General features: G+C 39.5%; 2 protein-coding genes across 5 annotated transcripts in view; both read left to right on the top strand.

The window, feature by feature from the left end:
* LOC127377989 (DENN domain-containing protein 2D) overlaps nucleotides 1-2,644 on the top strand; it is a 29,123-nt gene extending 26,479 nt beyond the window's left edge. For all 4 annotated transcript variants that reach the window (XM_051426385.1, XM_051426388.1, XM_051426387.1 and 1 more), the window contains one exon: nucleotides 1,026-2,644. In XM_051426385.1, coding sequence (XP_051282345.1) covers nucleotides 1,026-1,093 — 68 coding nt within the window. In that variant the 3' untranslated portion in view covers nucleotides 1,094-2,644. The remainder of the gene's footprint in view (nucleotides 1-1,025) is intronic.
* Nucleotides 2,645-2,799: 155 nt separating this feature from the next.
* stk38a (serine/threonine kinase 38a) lies at nucleotides 2,800-16,432 on the top strand. The gene is made up of 14 exons (XM_051426392.1): nucleotides 2,800-2,892; nucleotides 6,873-7,010; nucleotides 8,174-8,225; nucleotides 8,536-8,658; nucleotides 9,519-9,602; nucleotides 9,687-9,810; nucleotides 9,964-10,118; nucleotides 10,232-10,343; nucleotides 10,584-10,645; nucleotides 10,889-11,006; nucleotides 11,131-11,254; nucleotides 11,415-11,510; nucleotides 12,152-12,246; nucleotides 12,343-16,432. The coding sequence occupies exons 2-14, from the start codon at nucleotides 6,880-6,882 to the stop codon at nucleotides 12,477-12,479; spliced, it is 1,413 nt and encodes a 470-aa protein (XP_051282352.1). The 5' UTR covers nucleotides 2,800-2,892; nucleotides 6,873-6,879; the 3' UTR covers nucleotides 12,480-16,432.
* Nucleotides 16,433-16,797: the final 365 nt, after the last annotated feature.

Below are 16,797 nucleotides of genomic sequence, written 5' to 3'. Positions count from 1 at the left end.
CAACCCAGAATCACATCAGTAATTATGTACCAGTAGGGATGTAACAATACATGTATTGTATGATCGCATACAATTCACAACACTGGGTTCAACATATGATTTTCTCACGACTCTATATAACAAAATGAGATTGAAATTTCAATAAATTCAATCAATTCCTTTATTTCTCACACAAAAAAACAAGACTGAGTATCCTTAATTTCAAAGTCTTCACCTGCAGCCGCCATGTCTTTGCACCTCGATACAGCTACTGACGTGAGTGATTTAGGACGTCAAAAACAAGCAAAGTCAAAAGTAGATAGCGCCCTCAGCTGTTTAAAAAATATATCGCAATTCATTTTTCATATCACTGATCTGAATCTTCATATATGTGTATTGCGATATATCGCTAAATTCCTATGTCCCCGACCTTTATTGTGTCCAATATATGTAGTGAGCATGACATTTTACAGTGTAAAAGTCAACGTGTCAGTGTCCCTGTACTGGTAGACCAACTATGTAATGGTGACACTCATCAAAATATGCTCAAAACTCTTATAATGGCACTTTAACATACTGCAATCACTGGACCTTACATTTAATGACAGATAGGCAACTCTTCTCTCTGTCTTTAGTTTGGAACTCACACATAGTTATTTGTGGGGGATACAATGAGCAAGTCGAGCCTTCAGCCATGGTGACTTAGGAATGACTGACAAGATGCGGCTCCCCCTTGAAAAATGTTTAGTTTCAGTTTAGTTTTTATTAGTTTCAGTATTCGTTCCAGTTTGAGTTCACCAGTGCCTCCCCATGCTTGTTGTGTTGACAAGACAAGACAAGAAAGAAAGACATTCCCTGTACATTTTCATTTGTTTTAGTTAACTTAAATGTTGTTTCAAACATAGTGTAGTTTCGGTTATATATATCGGGTTATATATATATATATATATATATATATATATATATATATTTGGTTATATATATATGCTATATATTATATATATGTGACCGTGCACTGATTCAGTTTCCTGTCCTTTGTCCTGCAGGAATATTTCACACAAAGATCCTTGAATACCAAGAGAAGAAGAAAAGGGAGAAGACAAAGAAACACTAGCCGAGTGTGGGACCCTGGGTGTATATAAAGGAGTACATATGTGAATGTTGCACTGTGTGTTTTATTTCCTGTGACAGTTTTAAATAATGATTGTGAATTAATGTATTGCTGTGTTGCTGCTACTCTGTGAAACACTGGCAGAGATGACAGACTTCAGTTGGTTCTCAGCCTGTGAACACTGATGAGTAGGAAAATCCTTTCAAATAAAGACTACTTTTTTAACCTAGGCAACAGGGCCCCCAGGGCTGGAAGCCTTTTGTGTTTGTATGGACTATCTATCTATATATCTCTCTGTTGCTCTCCTTTGTTTCCTTCTTATTTGTGACTGACAAATAGCTAAAACCTATTTCCTTTCCATGAACAAAAATGGAAATTAAGCTAGTTCTCTGTTTTAACTGGGTATGTACTGATACAAATACAAAAGGGCACAATGTCTGTATAATAGACTGTGGAACTTCTTTCTGCTGAAGAATAGTCTATCGAACCCATTTAAGGGATCAGTGTGGGATTCAGTGGCATATAGTGGGTTACAGGATCTGAAAACCACTTGACTATTTATTCACTGGGTATGCAACGCCCTTGCCTCACCCTCCCATTCCAAACGCGAAGGAGAAACTATGATGTCTGCGAAACTCTGAAAAAACGCTTAAAACTGTAGGGCTACCGTAGAAACATGGCAGTTCAACATGGCAGACTGTAGGAGAGGACCCACTCCCTCTATAGATAAAAACAGCTCATTCTAAGGTAACAAAAACAGAATGTTTCTTATATTCAGGTGATTATACACTAATAAAAAACATACCTGTGAATATTATATTCCATTTCTGACAATAGATCCTCCTAAATGTTACACACTGGACCTTTAATGCAGCAGTAATATTAATCCAAAAACATCATACATGATGCTGCCCTTGTCTGTCTCTATCTTTGAGGGGAAAAAACCAATGTAAACGTTGCAGTAAATACAAAAACACATACAACAGTTTTGTTTATTAACCTTTGATTACATTTGATATTTATTTCTGTTAAGTTATGAGAGCATGTAGCTAATTTTAAAAATAGGTATACATATGTTTTACAATTGAAAAAATGTCAAGCCATCTTAACTTCACAAAATAATTGTTTTTTCTTAATTATTCATCTATTTCAACTTTGTAATGAATTGTATTTTAAAATTATATATGTAAACTACTTCCTTAAAAAAACAATTGATCTTTCAGAGTATTCTGTTCTTTCTACAATGCCTTAAAAACCTATTTGTAATTGAAATGTGTCTGTATACCATTTCACTTTGTTGTTCTCTTCTTTATGGCGGCAGTAGCTCAGTCCATAGGGACTTGGCTTAGGAACTAAAGGTTGTCAGGTTCAAGTCCAGCATGAACCACAGTATGGAGTGTGGACAGGTAGCTGGAGAGGTGCCCTTGAGCAAGGCAGCCCATCACTCAACCATGTCCATGAGTGTGTGTGACTGTATGTGTGTAAAATCATTTGAGTGAAAGAATAATTTCCTAATTGGGGGTTAATAAAGTCAAATAAAGATTATTCTTCTTACTAACGGTATTCCTCATGTTTTTGTGTCACTTGATGATCATTAAATACAAGAAAGGGAAAAAACGTTTTCTCTCTTCATACATCCATGGGACAGACAAGAACAAGGTTTTTCAGACACTTCACACCTTATTTGAAACTTTCCCCAGTCTATACTGACCACTAGGTGTCATGGCTGAGTTCAAATTGATGGTGACGCAAGGCTCGGCAAAGCAGAGGAAGAGACGGCAGATACCGCACCTTCGACCAAGGTAAGTGAACAAAGAACAAGAAGAAAAATAGAGAATGAAAGATCTAGAAGATAATATGTTGAACGTTTTCTTTAGTTAATTATCCTACTAAATGAATTGTGAACGCCCTCTGGCGTATGGTGCTCTATTTCAATACAAACGACTCGAGCTATTTTAGCAGATAAGTAGCTAACGTTTACTAGCTAACTTTCCCTTAGCTGTTAACTTCAAGTTGTCGAGTTCATAAAAATTAAAGTCGAGAATTTCCGGTTCCAATTTTCAAAATAAAGTTGGGAATGACGAGAAAGGCATGAACCTGTCTTTCCTAGAAACGTGATAGTTGTATTTTGAAGGAAGCGTTCAGTGTTCCTCATGCTGTCTCTGCCTGACTTGACGCATGCAGGAACTTTAATAGCTAACTTGCTAGCTAACTAATGTTAGCAGGTTAAAGCATATGTTTATGAGGTTTTAGCCTAACGGAAACTAAACCAACTTAAAATGATAAACTATAATTGAACCGAGGTTACATTAAAGAGTGTTAAGTGCTGAGTTAAATTACTCTCTGTTCATAATCCTTTGCTCTTCGGGTAGTTGATGGCACGTATGGCTGCGATGCAACCGAAACTAACAACTTCGGTAGCTCCGTGTTGTTGACACTGGCTGGGTCCGTCTCTCTGATCACAACTAGATAACTTCACCTTTCACGTTTGGTCAATAGCCTCCATATCTGTAAGTCGTCTTTGTGTTTTTACGGAGGACGTCGCGGTGAGCTCTCGTTTAAATTCTGTACAAATGTAACTTAAGGCCACATCACACGTAACGCGGAACACACATTCTATTATTATCAGTGTTTCCCCTTCTACGTGTAATTCCTACACGTTTTACAGTTGGCTTTACTGTCATTGACAGGCACTTTCAGGCCATTAAAGGCTGTGTTTGAACGGTTTTGTATCATACCAAAAACTTACTTGACAGTTCGTGAACTAATGCAAACGATGGCTGGACTATTTTATATGGCGAGGTCAACATTTCATAGTAACCTGAAACTGTTCATTGAAGTGTGATTGCTTTAATGATCTGCGGTTTAGGTGGGCCAAACTCTGACCACCACCACCACAGAGATTTTTGAGCAAGTTAATATCTAACTTAAAATCCTCATGTCCTATGTCTGAACAAGCACCAAAGTCACTTTACAGTGAGCAGTCTTACGAGGTTAACAATTCTCCAACACTAAAGACACAACCCAAGTCTGCAACGAATGCTGCCAGATAAACATACAGACTGCAGAACAAAGTTAAAAAATGACAGGGTCAGTTGAGTTATTACAGCATCAAATAGCTTTTCAATGTAGGCAAGTAAAAATCTAAACCTAACCTTTAATAAAAACCTTTAGATTTCATGCTAACTGCATGAATGAAACCATTCATCATTGCAGTATTTATAGTCTACAAAATGAATGAAGCCATGTGATACATTTACAGTCCTGCTCACCATTATTGGCACCCATTAAGTTTAAGTACATAATGTGGAATATCTTCTGAAAAAAATGAATCAAGTGAAACATTTCTGTTCTATAGAGAACTCGTGTTTGATACAAAAGAACAAATGATAAACAACAACTTAAAACAATAAACAATGGGAGGAAAAAATAGAAAAACTTAAAGCTTGCTGTGTCACTGGTATTGGCACCCTTTGCTGTAAATCAGTATGGAAACACATTGTGATCACAAATGAGAATCACCTGTGATAAATTGTCTGTGCCCATGTGACATGAATTAGCCAATGAATGATGACTTCCGTGTTTTAAAAAGCCATCTGTTATCCCCTGTTCCTTTGTCACAATGGTGAAGACAAAGGAGCTGTCTGAGGACATCAGAAGTGCGATAATTAGCAAACACAAGACCTCCAAAGGGTATAAGGCCATCTCCAAAGACCTTGGTATCCCTGTTTCAACAGTGCGTAATGTTATTAAGAAGTTTCCCAAGCATGGAACTGTCAAGAACCTCCCTGGATGTAGGGGGAAGAGAAAAATTGATGAGAGAAGTCTTGGAAGGTTGGTGCGAATGGTGGACAAAACACCATGTCAAACATCCAAAGACCTGAAGGTCAACCTGGAACAGTCTGGGGTCATGGTTTCAACAAGTACCATACGCCGCACACTAAACCAAACAGGGCTTCATGGGCGAAGGCCAAGGAAGACACCATTGCTGAGGAAAAGACATAAAAAGGAAAGACTAATCTTTGCCAAAGAGTACCTGGACAAACCACAATCCTTCTGGGAAAATGTTCTGTGGACAGATGAAACAAAAATAGAGCTTTTTGGCAATGCACACCAACAGTTTGTTTACAGACGGTGCAATGAAGCCTAAAGGAAAAGAACACCCTACCAACAGTTAAGCATGGTGGAGGATCCATAATGCTGTTGGGCTGCTTTGCTGCATCTGGTACTGGAGGCCTTGACCGTATCACAGGAATCATGAAATCAGAGAATTATCAAGAGATTTTAGAGCGAAAAGTCCTACCCAGTGTAAGACAACTTGGTTTGAGTTGAAGATCATGGGTCCTCCAGCAAGACAAAGACCCAAAGCACGCATCCAAAAGCATGCAGGAATGGTTGAAAAGGAAAAAATGGAGTGTTTTAAAATGGCCAGCAGTGAGTCCTGATCTCAATCTGATTGAAAATCTTTGGTATGAGCTGAAATCTGCCATTGGGGAAAAGAAACCTGCAAAAAAAAAAAAAAATTTGCAAAGAGAGTGGGAGAAAATACCAGCTGAGAAGTGCAAGAAGCTTATAGATGGCTACAAGAAACGTTTGGAAGCTGTCATCACTGCCAACGGGTGTGCAACCAAATATTAAAGAGGGGTGCCATTATTGCTGCACATGCTGTTTTTCCTGTTTCTTCTTTGAAATTACAATATGTCAGTTGAAAAAACAATTTTGTTAAATTACTTTGGACCTCCAATTAAAAGATCCTGATATAAATTTGGTACATTTCTATTTATTTCTGAAGATATTGTAGAGGTTATGCAAAAAATGAAGGGGTGCCAATAATGGTGAGCAGGGCTGTATTTGAAGGATTCTGATATGATTCTGTTGTTGTACAACCCTTACATTTGCATTAAAACTGCAGGAGGCAGCTTGAACATACACAATGCAAAGCCTCTCTCAGCTGCCTCGTATAACTCCGCTCCGACGTTGACCTTATCTGATCTCTGTTTCTATTTAGCGCTTTCTTTTTCTCGCTCTTCTCCTCCATGTTCTTCCTTCTTTTGGCTTTTTCATACAATACACCGCTGTAGGCAAAGGAGGTATTGGAAATGTATCACAAATTGCCATAGCTCTTGACACAACTTCTGAGTGAGCCTAGCAGAGAGCAAGAACCAAGACACATAGAACTTGGATGGCCCTTGTTTGTACAGAGTCGCTATGATTGGCTAATTATGTGCAACCTAACTCTGATTGGTTGTTTGATTCAGACTGGGACCAGTTTTACAAAAGCCTAAATACAAAGGGGTGTGTGCACACTTCGATCAGAATTCTAATTAAATGATAAAGCCTACTGCAGCTTTAAGTCTAGAAACCTAATGAAGCTCAGCTTGCATAAAAACTCCTATCTGTAAGGATTTGCACAAATCAGATTTCCCCATAATTTCTTCTTCTTCTTCTTCTTCTTCTTCTTCTTCTTCTTCTTCTTCTTCTTCTTCACTGCTCTTTCACAATGCTGCTGCTCTGGCAACAGAACCAGCAGCTTTCCTTCCCCTTTTTCTGGGCCAGTAGTCATCTCCTTTCATAGTTCCATTTTTTTTAGAGCTCAGCTCAGTTTTGTAATGTCTGACTTTAGCATTACAACAAGTTATGTTTTAATACCGTGTACTCCTCAGTGGTACAGTGTTTCTTCTCCGCTATGTGGCAGCAGTCTGATTGTGTGTATTTCCAGCAGCATGCACTGACAGGGGCTGTATTGCACTGTGCTCACTTCATCCACTGTGTGTCTTGGCAGGTAAAGCATGGCAATGACTGGCCAGAGCTCGTGCTCCTCCATGAGTAACCACACCAAGGAGCGGGTCACAATGGCCAAAGTGACCCTGGAGAACTTTTACAGTAACCTCATCGCCCAGCACGAGGAGAGAGAGATGAGGTAACATCCACAAGTTTGTAGTATTTGCAGCACAGATTTTTGATGTTCATGATGTTGTTATACTAGGCTAAAACATAGTACCAATTTAATATTTGTGAAAGTGAAAAATGATTAATGCTTCTACTTATAACGTGATACACACACAAATATATTAAACATTATATTTTTTTCACATGTTTGTGTTTCATCAGCGAGTGTGGCTTATGTCAAAATGTAACTGAGGCAAGGTCACTTCCTGTTGTGACAAGCTACATCAGAGTTTACTCCTGATTTGGTTTAGTATAGAGGCTGGGTGATTTAAAAAATAAAATAAAATCGAAAAATGCAGAATTCAATCCCCTGATTTGGGTTTAACAGTACACAAATGCATGGTTCACCATGTGGGTTTGAGGCTCACCAGCATCTCTGTTTTTTTATGTGTATCAAATCAAAGAAGCTTACTACTATTTCTACACAGTGTGTATGTTTTTACTATAAGAAACATCTGTGTTACATGTTATTACAGATGTGGCAACACGTTTGCAGTGTTAAGCCACCTGAGCCTGAGAAGAATGGTAGTATTTGATTGCATCCCTTTGGTTAATTAATCAATAAAAAAAAAAAAAAAAAAAAAAAAAAAAAAAAAAAAAAAAAAAAACCTTTTTTTTTTAGAGAAATGTTTTTTTTTTTTTTTTTTTTTAAAAAGGAGGAATTAAAAATAAAATAACTATTTTTAAAAAATTTTTTTTTTTTTTTTTTTAAAAATTTTTTTTTTTTTTTTTTTTTAAAAAAAAGAGAAAAAAAATTTTTCCCTTTTTTATTTAAAAAAAGTTTTGTTAAATTATAGAATCCTTTTCTATTTCTGGGGTAGGCTATAAACTGCAAAAATAAGCATTCTTTTCTGTAACAATGTAACTGTCTTGATATCTTGACTCATTTTTCATCTCCCCTATTAGAATCTTTACGTCTGTATCGCGATATATCTTTATATTCCCATTGTCAACATTGTAAAAAATGGAGTGGATATATGTTGGTGTTGTCAACAGTGTAAATAGAGACCTTATTGGTTTTATGCTGAGTATACCTGATGAAGATTGGTCTTGCCAACATAGCTGCTTTGGTGGGATGTGGTACACTACTTTGTGGCTTTAAAACAAATTCTAATGCTCAGATCGTCTTTTCAGGCAGCAGAAGCTGGAGAAAGTGATGGATCAGGAGGGTTTGGCTGATGAAGAGGTGAGAGACAATCACACACCCGCAGTGTTTTCCCAGCATGCTTTGTGGCAGAATGGGAGAACTCACACTGTTTTTAGATCTGCTGAATCAGTTTGTGTTTATTTCCTTTGAGTGGACAGTAAGCATTTATAATAATAATAATAATAATAATAATGTGTTTGAGCTAAAGTCACTCACACACGTGACAGAACTCTCATTACACTGCCATCACAAGATCCTTAAGAAGTGTAAAATAGTGATTTTTAGTTATTGCTTTGGAAACATGCAGTTATGAATGTGTTATTTTAAAAGTGGTGTCTGTGCTGTGCAGAAACGTATGCGTCGTTCTCAACACGCAAGGAAAGAGACAGAGTTCCTGCGCCTGAAACGCACTCGACTGGGTCTGGAGGACTTTGAGTCCCTGAAGGTGATTGGCCGGGGAGCTTTTGGAGAGGTAAAAACCTTTTACATAAATACTTGGAACATGATTCCCATGTGCCATTGTTATCCCAAGAGTGTTTTTAACAAAGATTACACACTAGGAGTAGAACGATAGAGAGACAGACAATAAGAGCAAAGAGAGAGAAAAGCAAGAGAGAAAAGAGAGAGAGAGAGAGAGAGAGAGAGAGAGAGAGAGAGAGAGAGAGAAGAGAGAGACAGAGACAGAGAGAAAGAGACAGAGAAGCTCTGCCTCCCTGTCTGCCCCTCCACCAAAATCCACCACGTATCAGTTGAAATACACCTTTTTTTGATTTGATATGACAGTTTTAAGGGATGAATGATAATTATCGGGACAGATAAATTATCAGCCCATAATGAAAAATTTATATTATGAATTATACTGATAATTAAATCACAGCTGCTAAATTATCGGGCCACAATAGAGTTAATTTTGAATTCTTATACAAAACTAATCGAAGCCTTTATCTTCTATGAAAGACATGAATGTTTGTGAAGTTATTTAAATAAAAACCCTCTGAGTCTTGGTTGGGGCCACTGTAAATCACCTCCTAACTGTATTCCCTGTTGTCAAACAGGTGGAAATAAACCCTCAATTCACAGAGTTAGATGTGAAGAGATTCTGGCTCTCCAGCTGTTTTTCCTCTCACTCGGCCTTCGGCTCAGTGTGTGTACTGCGCTGCTGAATGAGTGTCTGTCGCTAAGCAGCGGCTCTCGTTATTTGGAGGCAGACCACTAAATGAGCTAAATAAAAGGACAAAAAATAACCGACATAGCCAATATATTTGTCCAGTCGCCCAACCCTAGATCAAGTCTCTGTCAGATTGGTATAAGGGTTGTTGTGTTTGCCCCCAGGTTCGTCTGGTGCAGAAGAAAGACACTGGTCACGTCTACGCCATGAAGATCCTTCGCAAAGCCGACATGCTGGAGAAAGAACAGGTGAGGCAGCAGAATGCACACGCTGGAATGCTTCTGTTGTGTCTGTTGGACATCTCTGAACCCGCGTGTGTCTTGTTTTGTTAGGTTGGTCATATCCGAGCTGAGCGGGACATTCTGGTAGAGGCAGATAGCCTGTGGGTGGTCAAAATGTTCTACAGCTTCCAGGATAAGATGAACCTCTACCTCATCATGGAGTTCCTGCCTGGAGGTATGACCCTATTACACAATACTGTGGGGAGACCAGAACCCATCACATCACTTACTTCTAACCAGAAGAGATCTTTATCCTAGCCCCCAGCGTTCCTAAACCATCAGGGACATAAGTGCCAGTGTAACTGTGGTTTGTGCTGTTGTGGTGCAGGAGACATGATGACCCTGCTGATGAAGAAGGACACGCTAACAGAAGAGGCTACTCAGTTCTACATAGCAGAGACGGTGCTGGCCATCGACTCCATTCACCAGCTGGGCTTCATTCACAGAGACATCAAACCAGACAACCTGCTGCTGGACTCCAGGGTGAGTCATGGCCAACTTTCCATTTTTAAGTAGACTATTATAGAGCAGTTTCTCAGCCTTGGGTGTTGTGACCCCAGCTCCAGTGCTTATTATGGTGTATTTTGTGTTTCCAGGGTCATGTGAAGCTGTCTGACTTTGGTCTGTGCACAGGGCTGAAGAGGGCTCACCGTACTGAGTTCTACAAGAACCTGAACCACAGCCTGCCCAGTGACCTCAGTAAGCAAAGTAAGGCAACCCCTTCCATTTATTCCCACCATAACTTGCATGCAGCCACTCCAATCTGTCCATGTTTTATGATTCATTTAATTAAAACACCAATCTTTAATTGTATTTATTCCCTGTAAAAAACAATTCTGGCTAAACTAAAGCAGGAATGATGCCACACTGGTTAGCCTGTATGTAATATTTGGGGGGTTTAATGCATCAGTATTCAGCTTTTAATACTGAGCTGTTCTGTCTCCACAGCCTTCCAGAACATGAACTCCAAGAGGAAAGCAGAGACCTGGAAGAGGAACAGGAGGCAGCTGGTAGGTCTGAACACAGACGTGATTACACATTGACAGACAAGAGCCAGCCTTTCATCCCTGATTGTGGACATTATGAATGGAACATATGAACGCATACAGCACACGTTCAAATAAAATGTCACTATCACAGGTTTACACCTTGATACTTTTTTAGTATGCACTGAAAAGGTGTCGGTAGCAGTGTTACTGTCATCTCACAGCAAACTGCCTCTAACTTTCTTTCTGTTGCTCCCTTTCTGTCAGGCTTTCTCCACAGTGGGAACTCCAGACTACATCGCTCCAGAGGTCTTCATGCAAAATGGATACAACAAGCTCTGCGATTGGTGGAGCCTGGGTGTCATCATGTATGAGATGCTGATAGGTAAATTACTCCGACATGATGGAACCGCATCCAGTGTATTTAGCTTCAGGGGTGTTTGACCAGGCCAAGCCAGGCCAGATGTGTTCTAAACAATGGTCTTTTTTGCTGTCCTTGCCGTCCGCAGGTTACCCTCCGTTCTGCTCAGAGACGCCTCAGGAGACGTACAGGAAAGTGATGAACTGGCGGGAGACGCTGACCTTTCCTCCAGAAGTGCCTATATCAGAGAAGGCCAAAGACCTCATCCTCAGGTAGGAACACACCTCAGTTCATCCTGCAGCACTCTCGCTTGTACCATAGTAACTGATGCTACAGTCACTAATATCAGTCATCTAATAGCACCTAACACAACATGGTTTGTACTGAGTTGTTGAATGTGTATGATGTAACGTGAACATGTGTTGGGAACAGGTTCTGCTGTGAGGAGGAGCACAGGATCGGTGCTGTAGGTGTGGAGGAGATCAAGTCCAATCCTTTCTTTGAGGGGGTGGACTACGACCATATCAGGTGGGCACTGTTATCATATGTTTGTGTTAAACAATTGTTACTGTGAGGCATTTGAAACCTTTCCTTGGTCTTAGATAATTAATATTTTAGATGTGAATTCCCCAATTTTTGTGAATTGTTATAATTTAATAATTTAAACAATTTAACAGAATGAGAACGCTCCAGATTTTTGTGTTTATTGCACTCAGCGTGCAACAAAACATATTTAAAAATGCATTTGATAATAGCGTGTAGATGTAACTGACAACTGCTCCAGTGGCCAACAGATCAGACTGTGGTTGTACTGTATTAAAAATACAGCTGGGGCAGACAACCAATGTGGTATTTAAATTATACTTCCCCTGTACAGAGGCACAATCCAACACATAGAGAACTGGCACATGATAATGCAAGAGATCTTACTGAAACCCTGACAGTTTAACATGACCATACAGATAAAGAAAGCTATTGATTACTGATTGTCCAACTAAATCTGAAAAGTACTGAGCAACAGTGGTGGACCACCTCTTTTACGAAAGCCGGGCTAACAGCCGGCTGAGATTGAGAACTTCAGAAGCTGGGTGACAAAGGCAAGATTTGACTCTGGCGACCTTTCCAACTCTTTTTTTATTTTTCCCTACCTTCACTGACCTGTTCTCCAGAGAGAGACCTGCTGCCATTCCCATAGAGATCAAAAGCATTGACGACACCTCAAACTTTGATGAGTTCCCTGATTCAGATATCCTCACACCAACAGGTACGCTGCCTCTTTCTGGTGAATACATTTCATGTGTGCTGTGCTGTCTTGAAATGATTAAAAACCCTCCTGCTCTTTCTGCCCCCCATTGTCCAGTTGCCCCGGTGTCTAACCAGACCGAGGTCGACCTGAAGAACAAGGACTGGGTCTTCATCAACTACACCTACAAACGCTTCGAAGGCCTGACCGCTCGAGGAGCGATACCGTCCTACATGAAGTCAGGCAAGAGATGAACACCTTCAGTCAGGCTTTTATAACCAACACCACCATGAAACCTGAATGAGTCGTCCAACCCCCTGTTGTCTGAGGAACTTCAGCCCTGAAAGGAGAACTCTGTCGGTTCTCTGTTACCTGAGTGACAAGGATTCTTGTCACACAGGACTCTGCAAATAATAAAGGGGCTCCATTTCGTCCGTTGCTTTCCACCATAGGAACTGCTGCCTTCATTTCTGCAGGTCTTCACTTTTTCTGGCGCTTCTGAGGGTACCTTTCTACTTCCTACTCACATGTGAAGACTGAACTGGGATTCCAGAGATTGTGATTCTCTCCACTTCCCTTTTCCACCAGTGGATGCAGTGGGATGTCTTTAGTCCTTATACCAGCACCATTTACATTCCCTGTCTATAAACCAGCATCAGTCTGTTGGACCTACCAAGGGCTCTTCTCCTTCCAAACCAGGGCATCCACTGCATTTACCGTTTCATGTTGACTTATCAACTCAAACATTGCATTAAGTCGCCACTTTCCACAGTGAATCAGGTGCTCTTCAGGGATTCTGTCCAAATGTTTCTTGTCATTTTCCTACAAGAGCTCACTATGAGGCTTCTCTAAAGTGCTGCTGGCTTCTTCACATGACCTAACCAAAGACTGAACTGAATGATGTTTCTGCTTGATCTCTGTCACGTCACATAACTTAGAATTGTAGTTTTATAGATTGATATTTGCAAGATTTGCTTGTTGAAAAGCGTAAATATATGAGAATGGTGCATTTTGTTGAGTGTTGTTACATTTTCACAATGACCCACCTACGTTCAGATACATTTAGCACCTTATATGATGTTTAATCCAACTCCAGTACAGTCAGGCCTACAGCTCAGTAGTTTGTGCGTTTGGACTGGAAAAGTATACTTGTGGCCACACGAGTTTGACAGGGAAGTGAAGGCGCTATCTCAAAGCCGAAGTCACCATTACCCCACAAATGTCTACATTTGATTATTTAAATGCCAAGAACATGTTGCACACTCAGACTTTTAGTGTCATAAGGGTGGGAAATCTGAAGATCATCATTAGAGTTGTTCTGATACAGATACTAAAATCATAAATTCCCTTGACACTGCCTAAAATATCTGGTATCAGTGAGTACGCATGTCTGTGCACTGATCAGATACCACTTATTTTATCTGCCCCAAAACAGGACCTTCTACTCCCACGGGTGCCCCATTTGCATTTTTAAGTCATGACCCGCCCTACTGGGTTTAACCTGGGTCAGTCCATGCAACAGTGGTCGCAGTCATACAGGCTTAGTAGTATACGCTTGTTAAAAAATAAGATACTATGTATCTCATTTTTAATGCACATGTATCGGAAGAGTTCTTGGTATCAACGGGAAATAATTGTATCAGAACAGCTCTAATCAGCATGAAACAGTACGTCTTCCCATCGAAACTTCAACTAATGCAATTGAAATGTTTTAAGTCCCGCCCCTTTTTGGTCTGTGCTCCAATAACAGATCTCAGTCTGAACTTTGTCCTTTCCTGGACTGAGATATGCTATGTGCTAGAGACATCTATGTTGAAAAGACAAGCACATTTTGGAGATGGTTAAAAGATAAAAGCGACACTTACCGGTGTAAATAGTCGCATCTTAAGTTAGCTAATGTCAGCAAAACTCTAGCTAACTACCGATTGATGAAAAGAACTTGTTTTTCTTACATAGCTAGCTAGTTAGCTAGCATTTTGGTAACAATTAGCTTTCAGACTAGCTAACGATTGATGCAGATTAGCTAGCTAGTTGTGACTATATCGCTTTTATCTTTTAACCATCTTCAAAATATGCTCGTCTTTTCAACATAGATTAGCCTAGCACATAGCATATCTGGAAAAGAAAAAAGTGACTAAGGTTCTGACTGAGGCTTTCTCAACTGTCATTGGATCACAGAGTAAAAAGAGGCGGGACTTAGGATGGGTCAATTCTTGTAGACTGATCAGCCTATTAAATAGTCTACATAATAGATGGATTACTGCAGTAATGATGTACTGCTGAAACCAAACTGCAACCTACAAGTCAGCCCATTCAACTCATTGGCTCTCAGAATCTCACTGTTTAGCTTGTTGTATTATTGTAATGCAGCAGAACAACCTTGAGTAGAAAATGGTTCATCTAAATTACCCAGAGTAACGGGGACTCTGTCTCTGGAAGGATGCGTTGCAGTTGAGTTGTTTCAGATTTCAGAGTGTTAAGGAGACTCTCACACATGTATAGCCTTGTGGGAATAAAAGATGTTGTGCTCACATGTTCTGGACATGTAGATAAAACTGTGCTGTAAACGGTGTGGGAATTTACCGCTGTCACTGCTCTGCCTTCAGGCCTTTGCTCCAGTTCTGTTGCAGTTTCTTGTTTAGATCGCCACCTCTGCTTCGGGTATTGTATTCACAAGACATTGGATTGGTTTGGTTGATGAACTTTATGAGAAGTTATTTTTTTAAAGTATATTTTGATGTGTAATAGTGTGGTGGTTGATTTCTGAGGTCAGGATGTTTGAAGTTGATATCAGCTGGAGGGAAACTTATAGCATTGCTTTTGTCAGGTGTGTGTGTGGGTGTGGGTGTGTGTGTGTATGTATGTATATATTTTTTTTGTGTATGGTTTTTGGTTTGGTATGTTCTGTTTTGTTTCAAGAGACACTTAACATCTTACAGAATAACTCCACAATGCAGCAGAGCTTGTCCTCTGAACAAGTCCAGTGTGGAGTTACTTTTATAAATTTAAAAGCACAGGGCTAAACATCTTCCAGTGAACACAATATCCAAAATGCTGTCATTTCTAATGAATGTAAATGTTTTATGGAGTCACAGAGAAAATAATTTTTTGCCACAATAATTCCAAAATGCTGTTCGTGTGAATGTCGCCTGGACCATGCAAGTTTGTTAATTTTTAATCGTCCTGGCACGAGGTATAACTGTGGAAGCCCATTTCCCTCAGAAACGATAAAGAAAGAGCGAAGTAAGATTGAAAATTGGAACACGGTACCAAAGTGAGTTTTAATTATGTTGACTCAGAATTTGGATTTATTTATTGGAGTTTTTACTTAAATTTTTAAAGTCAAATTGTATGTTGTCATTTTGGTTTAAAAAAATTTCTTATGTTTGGTAATCTTGTCTTACTATGCCATACTAAAATTTGGATGTATGTCATTAATATTGACCAGCCAACTCAAAACATATGGTAAGACCATATTTTGAGATTTGAGGTCGAAATTGACATTATTGTACAATTACGACTTCAAGTTTCACTTAAAAGTAACTTAGTATTTTTTAATTACAACTTAAAAAAGCATCTCCTATCTTTAACATTTTTTTTTCTGGCAGGAATGGGCTTCCATCCATATATATATATATATATATATATATATATATATATATAGTCTGAAAGTTTTTCCTATTGTCTGTAATATAAAACTTAGTGCATTCAGGTAGTGTGTAGATGAAGTAACACATTTTATAAAAGCACGCGGTGGAGCTTTTTTTTTCTATGGCAGGGGTCACCATTTTAAACACACTGTCTGTTATTGGAATGCTTAGGCTTGGCATGCTTTTACCAAACTGCAGATGAGTCAGCTTAAAGCAATAGAATACATGGAATGACTTGTTGATAATGCCACTTTGTGTGAGTGTGTGTGAGTGAGAGAGTGAGAGAGAGGTATGCTTCAGACTGTGGGTGAGGATGTGATCATGCTCAGTAAAAACAATGCAATGTTGGATTGCTTGAAGGCCTGTATGTTTTCTACAAGAGGGTCAGATGTGTGTGTGTGCTCTGCTTGTGTCATCATGTACCACATGTGATCTGAGAGTGAGAAGTGAGGGGTTCTGGGAAGGTGGGTGTACATTATTTAAACCACTGTTCTCTTTGTAGCGTGTGGCTGTTGTATTGTTCTCTGCTATTTGACAATGAATTACTCTGCACTTACTGTGTTGTGTCCTCCTTCACAACATTTGAGTGAATGGTAGCTAAGTGCCTTCATTAGGATGTTGGTGTTGTCTCAAGATGGTAAAAATAGCAGGAACTGTTGGAAGACAGTCCAACTGTTGACCTCCTGGGGTTCTTTGCTCGGCATTTTAATAATTTAATAAGCCCACTGCTTTGAATTACGGAAGCCTATTGCTGCCACGCCAGAACTCAGTATCATGTTTAACATGAAAAGTTCATAGTTACAATTTCAATATAACTTGAGTTTGTTTGTCACAGGGCCAAACGTAAAGTACAGACTCAGACACACATACCTCAACTCTTATTAGAAAGCAGTGCCCAGATCTTTACCACAGACTGGCCACT

Source organism: Dicentrarchus labrax, unplaced genomic scaffold, assembly GCF_905237075.1.
Source record: "Dicentrarchus labrax unplaced genomic scaffold, dlabrax2021, whole genome shotgun sequence".
Taxonomy (NCBI): Eukaryota; Metazoa; Chordata; class Actinopteri; family Moronidae; genus Dicentrarchus; species Dicentrarchus labrax.
Note: the sequence above shows the minus strand (reverse complement) of the source record. Positions and strands in the feature narration are given on the sequence as shown.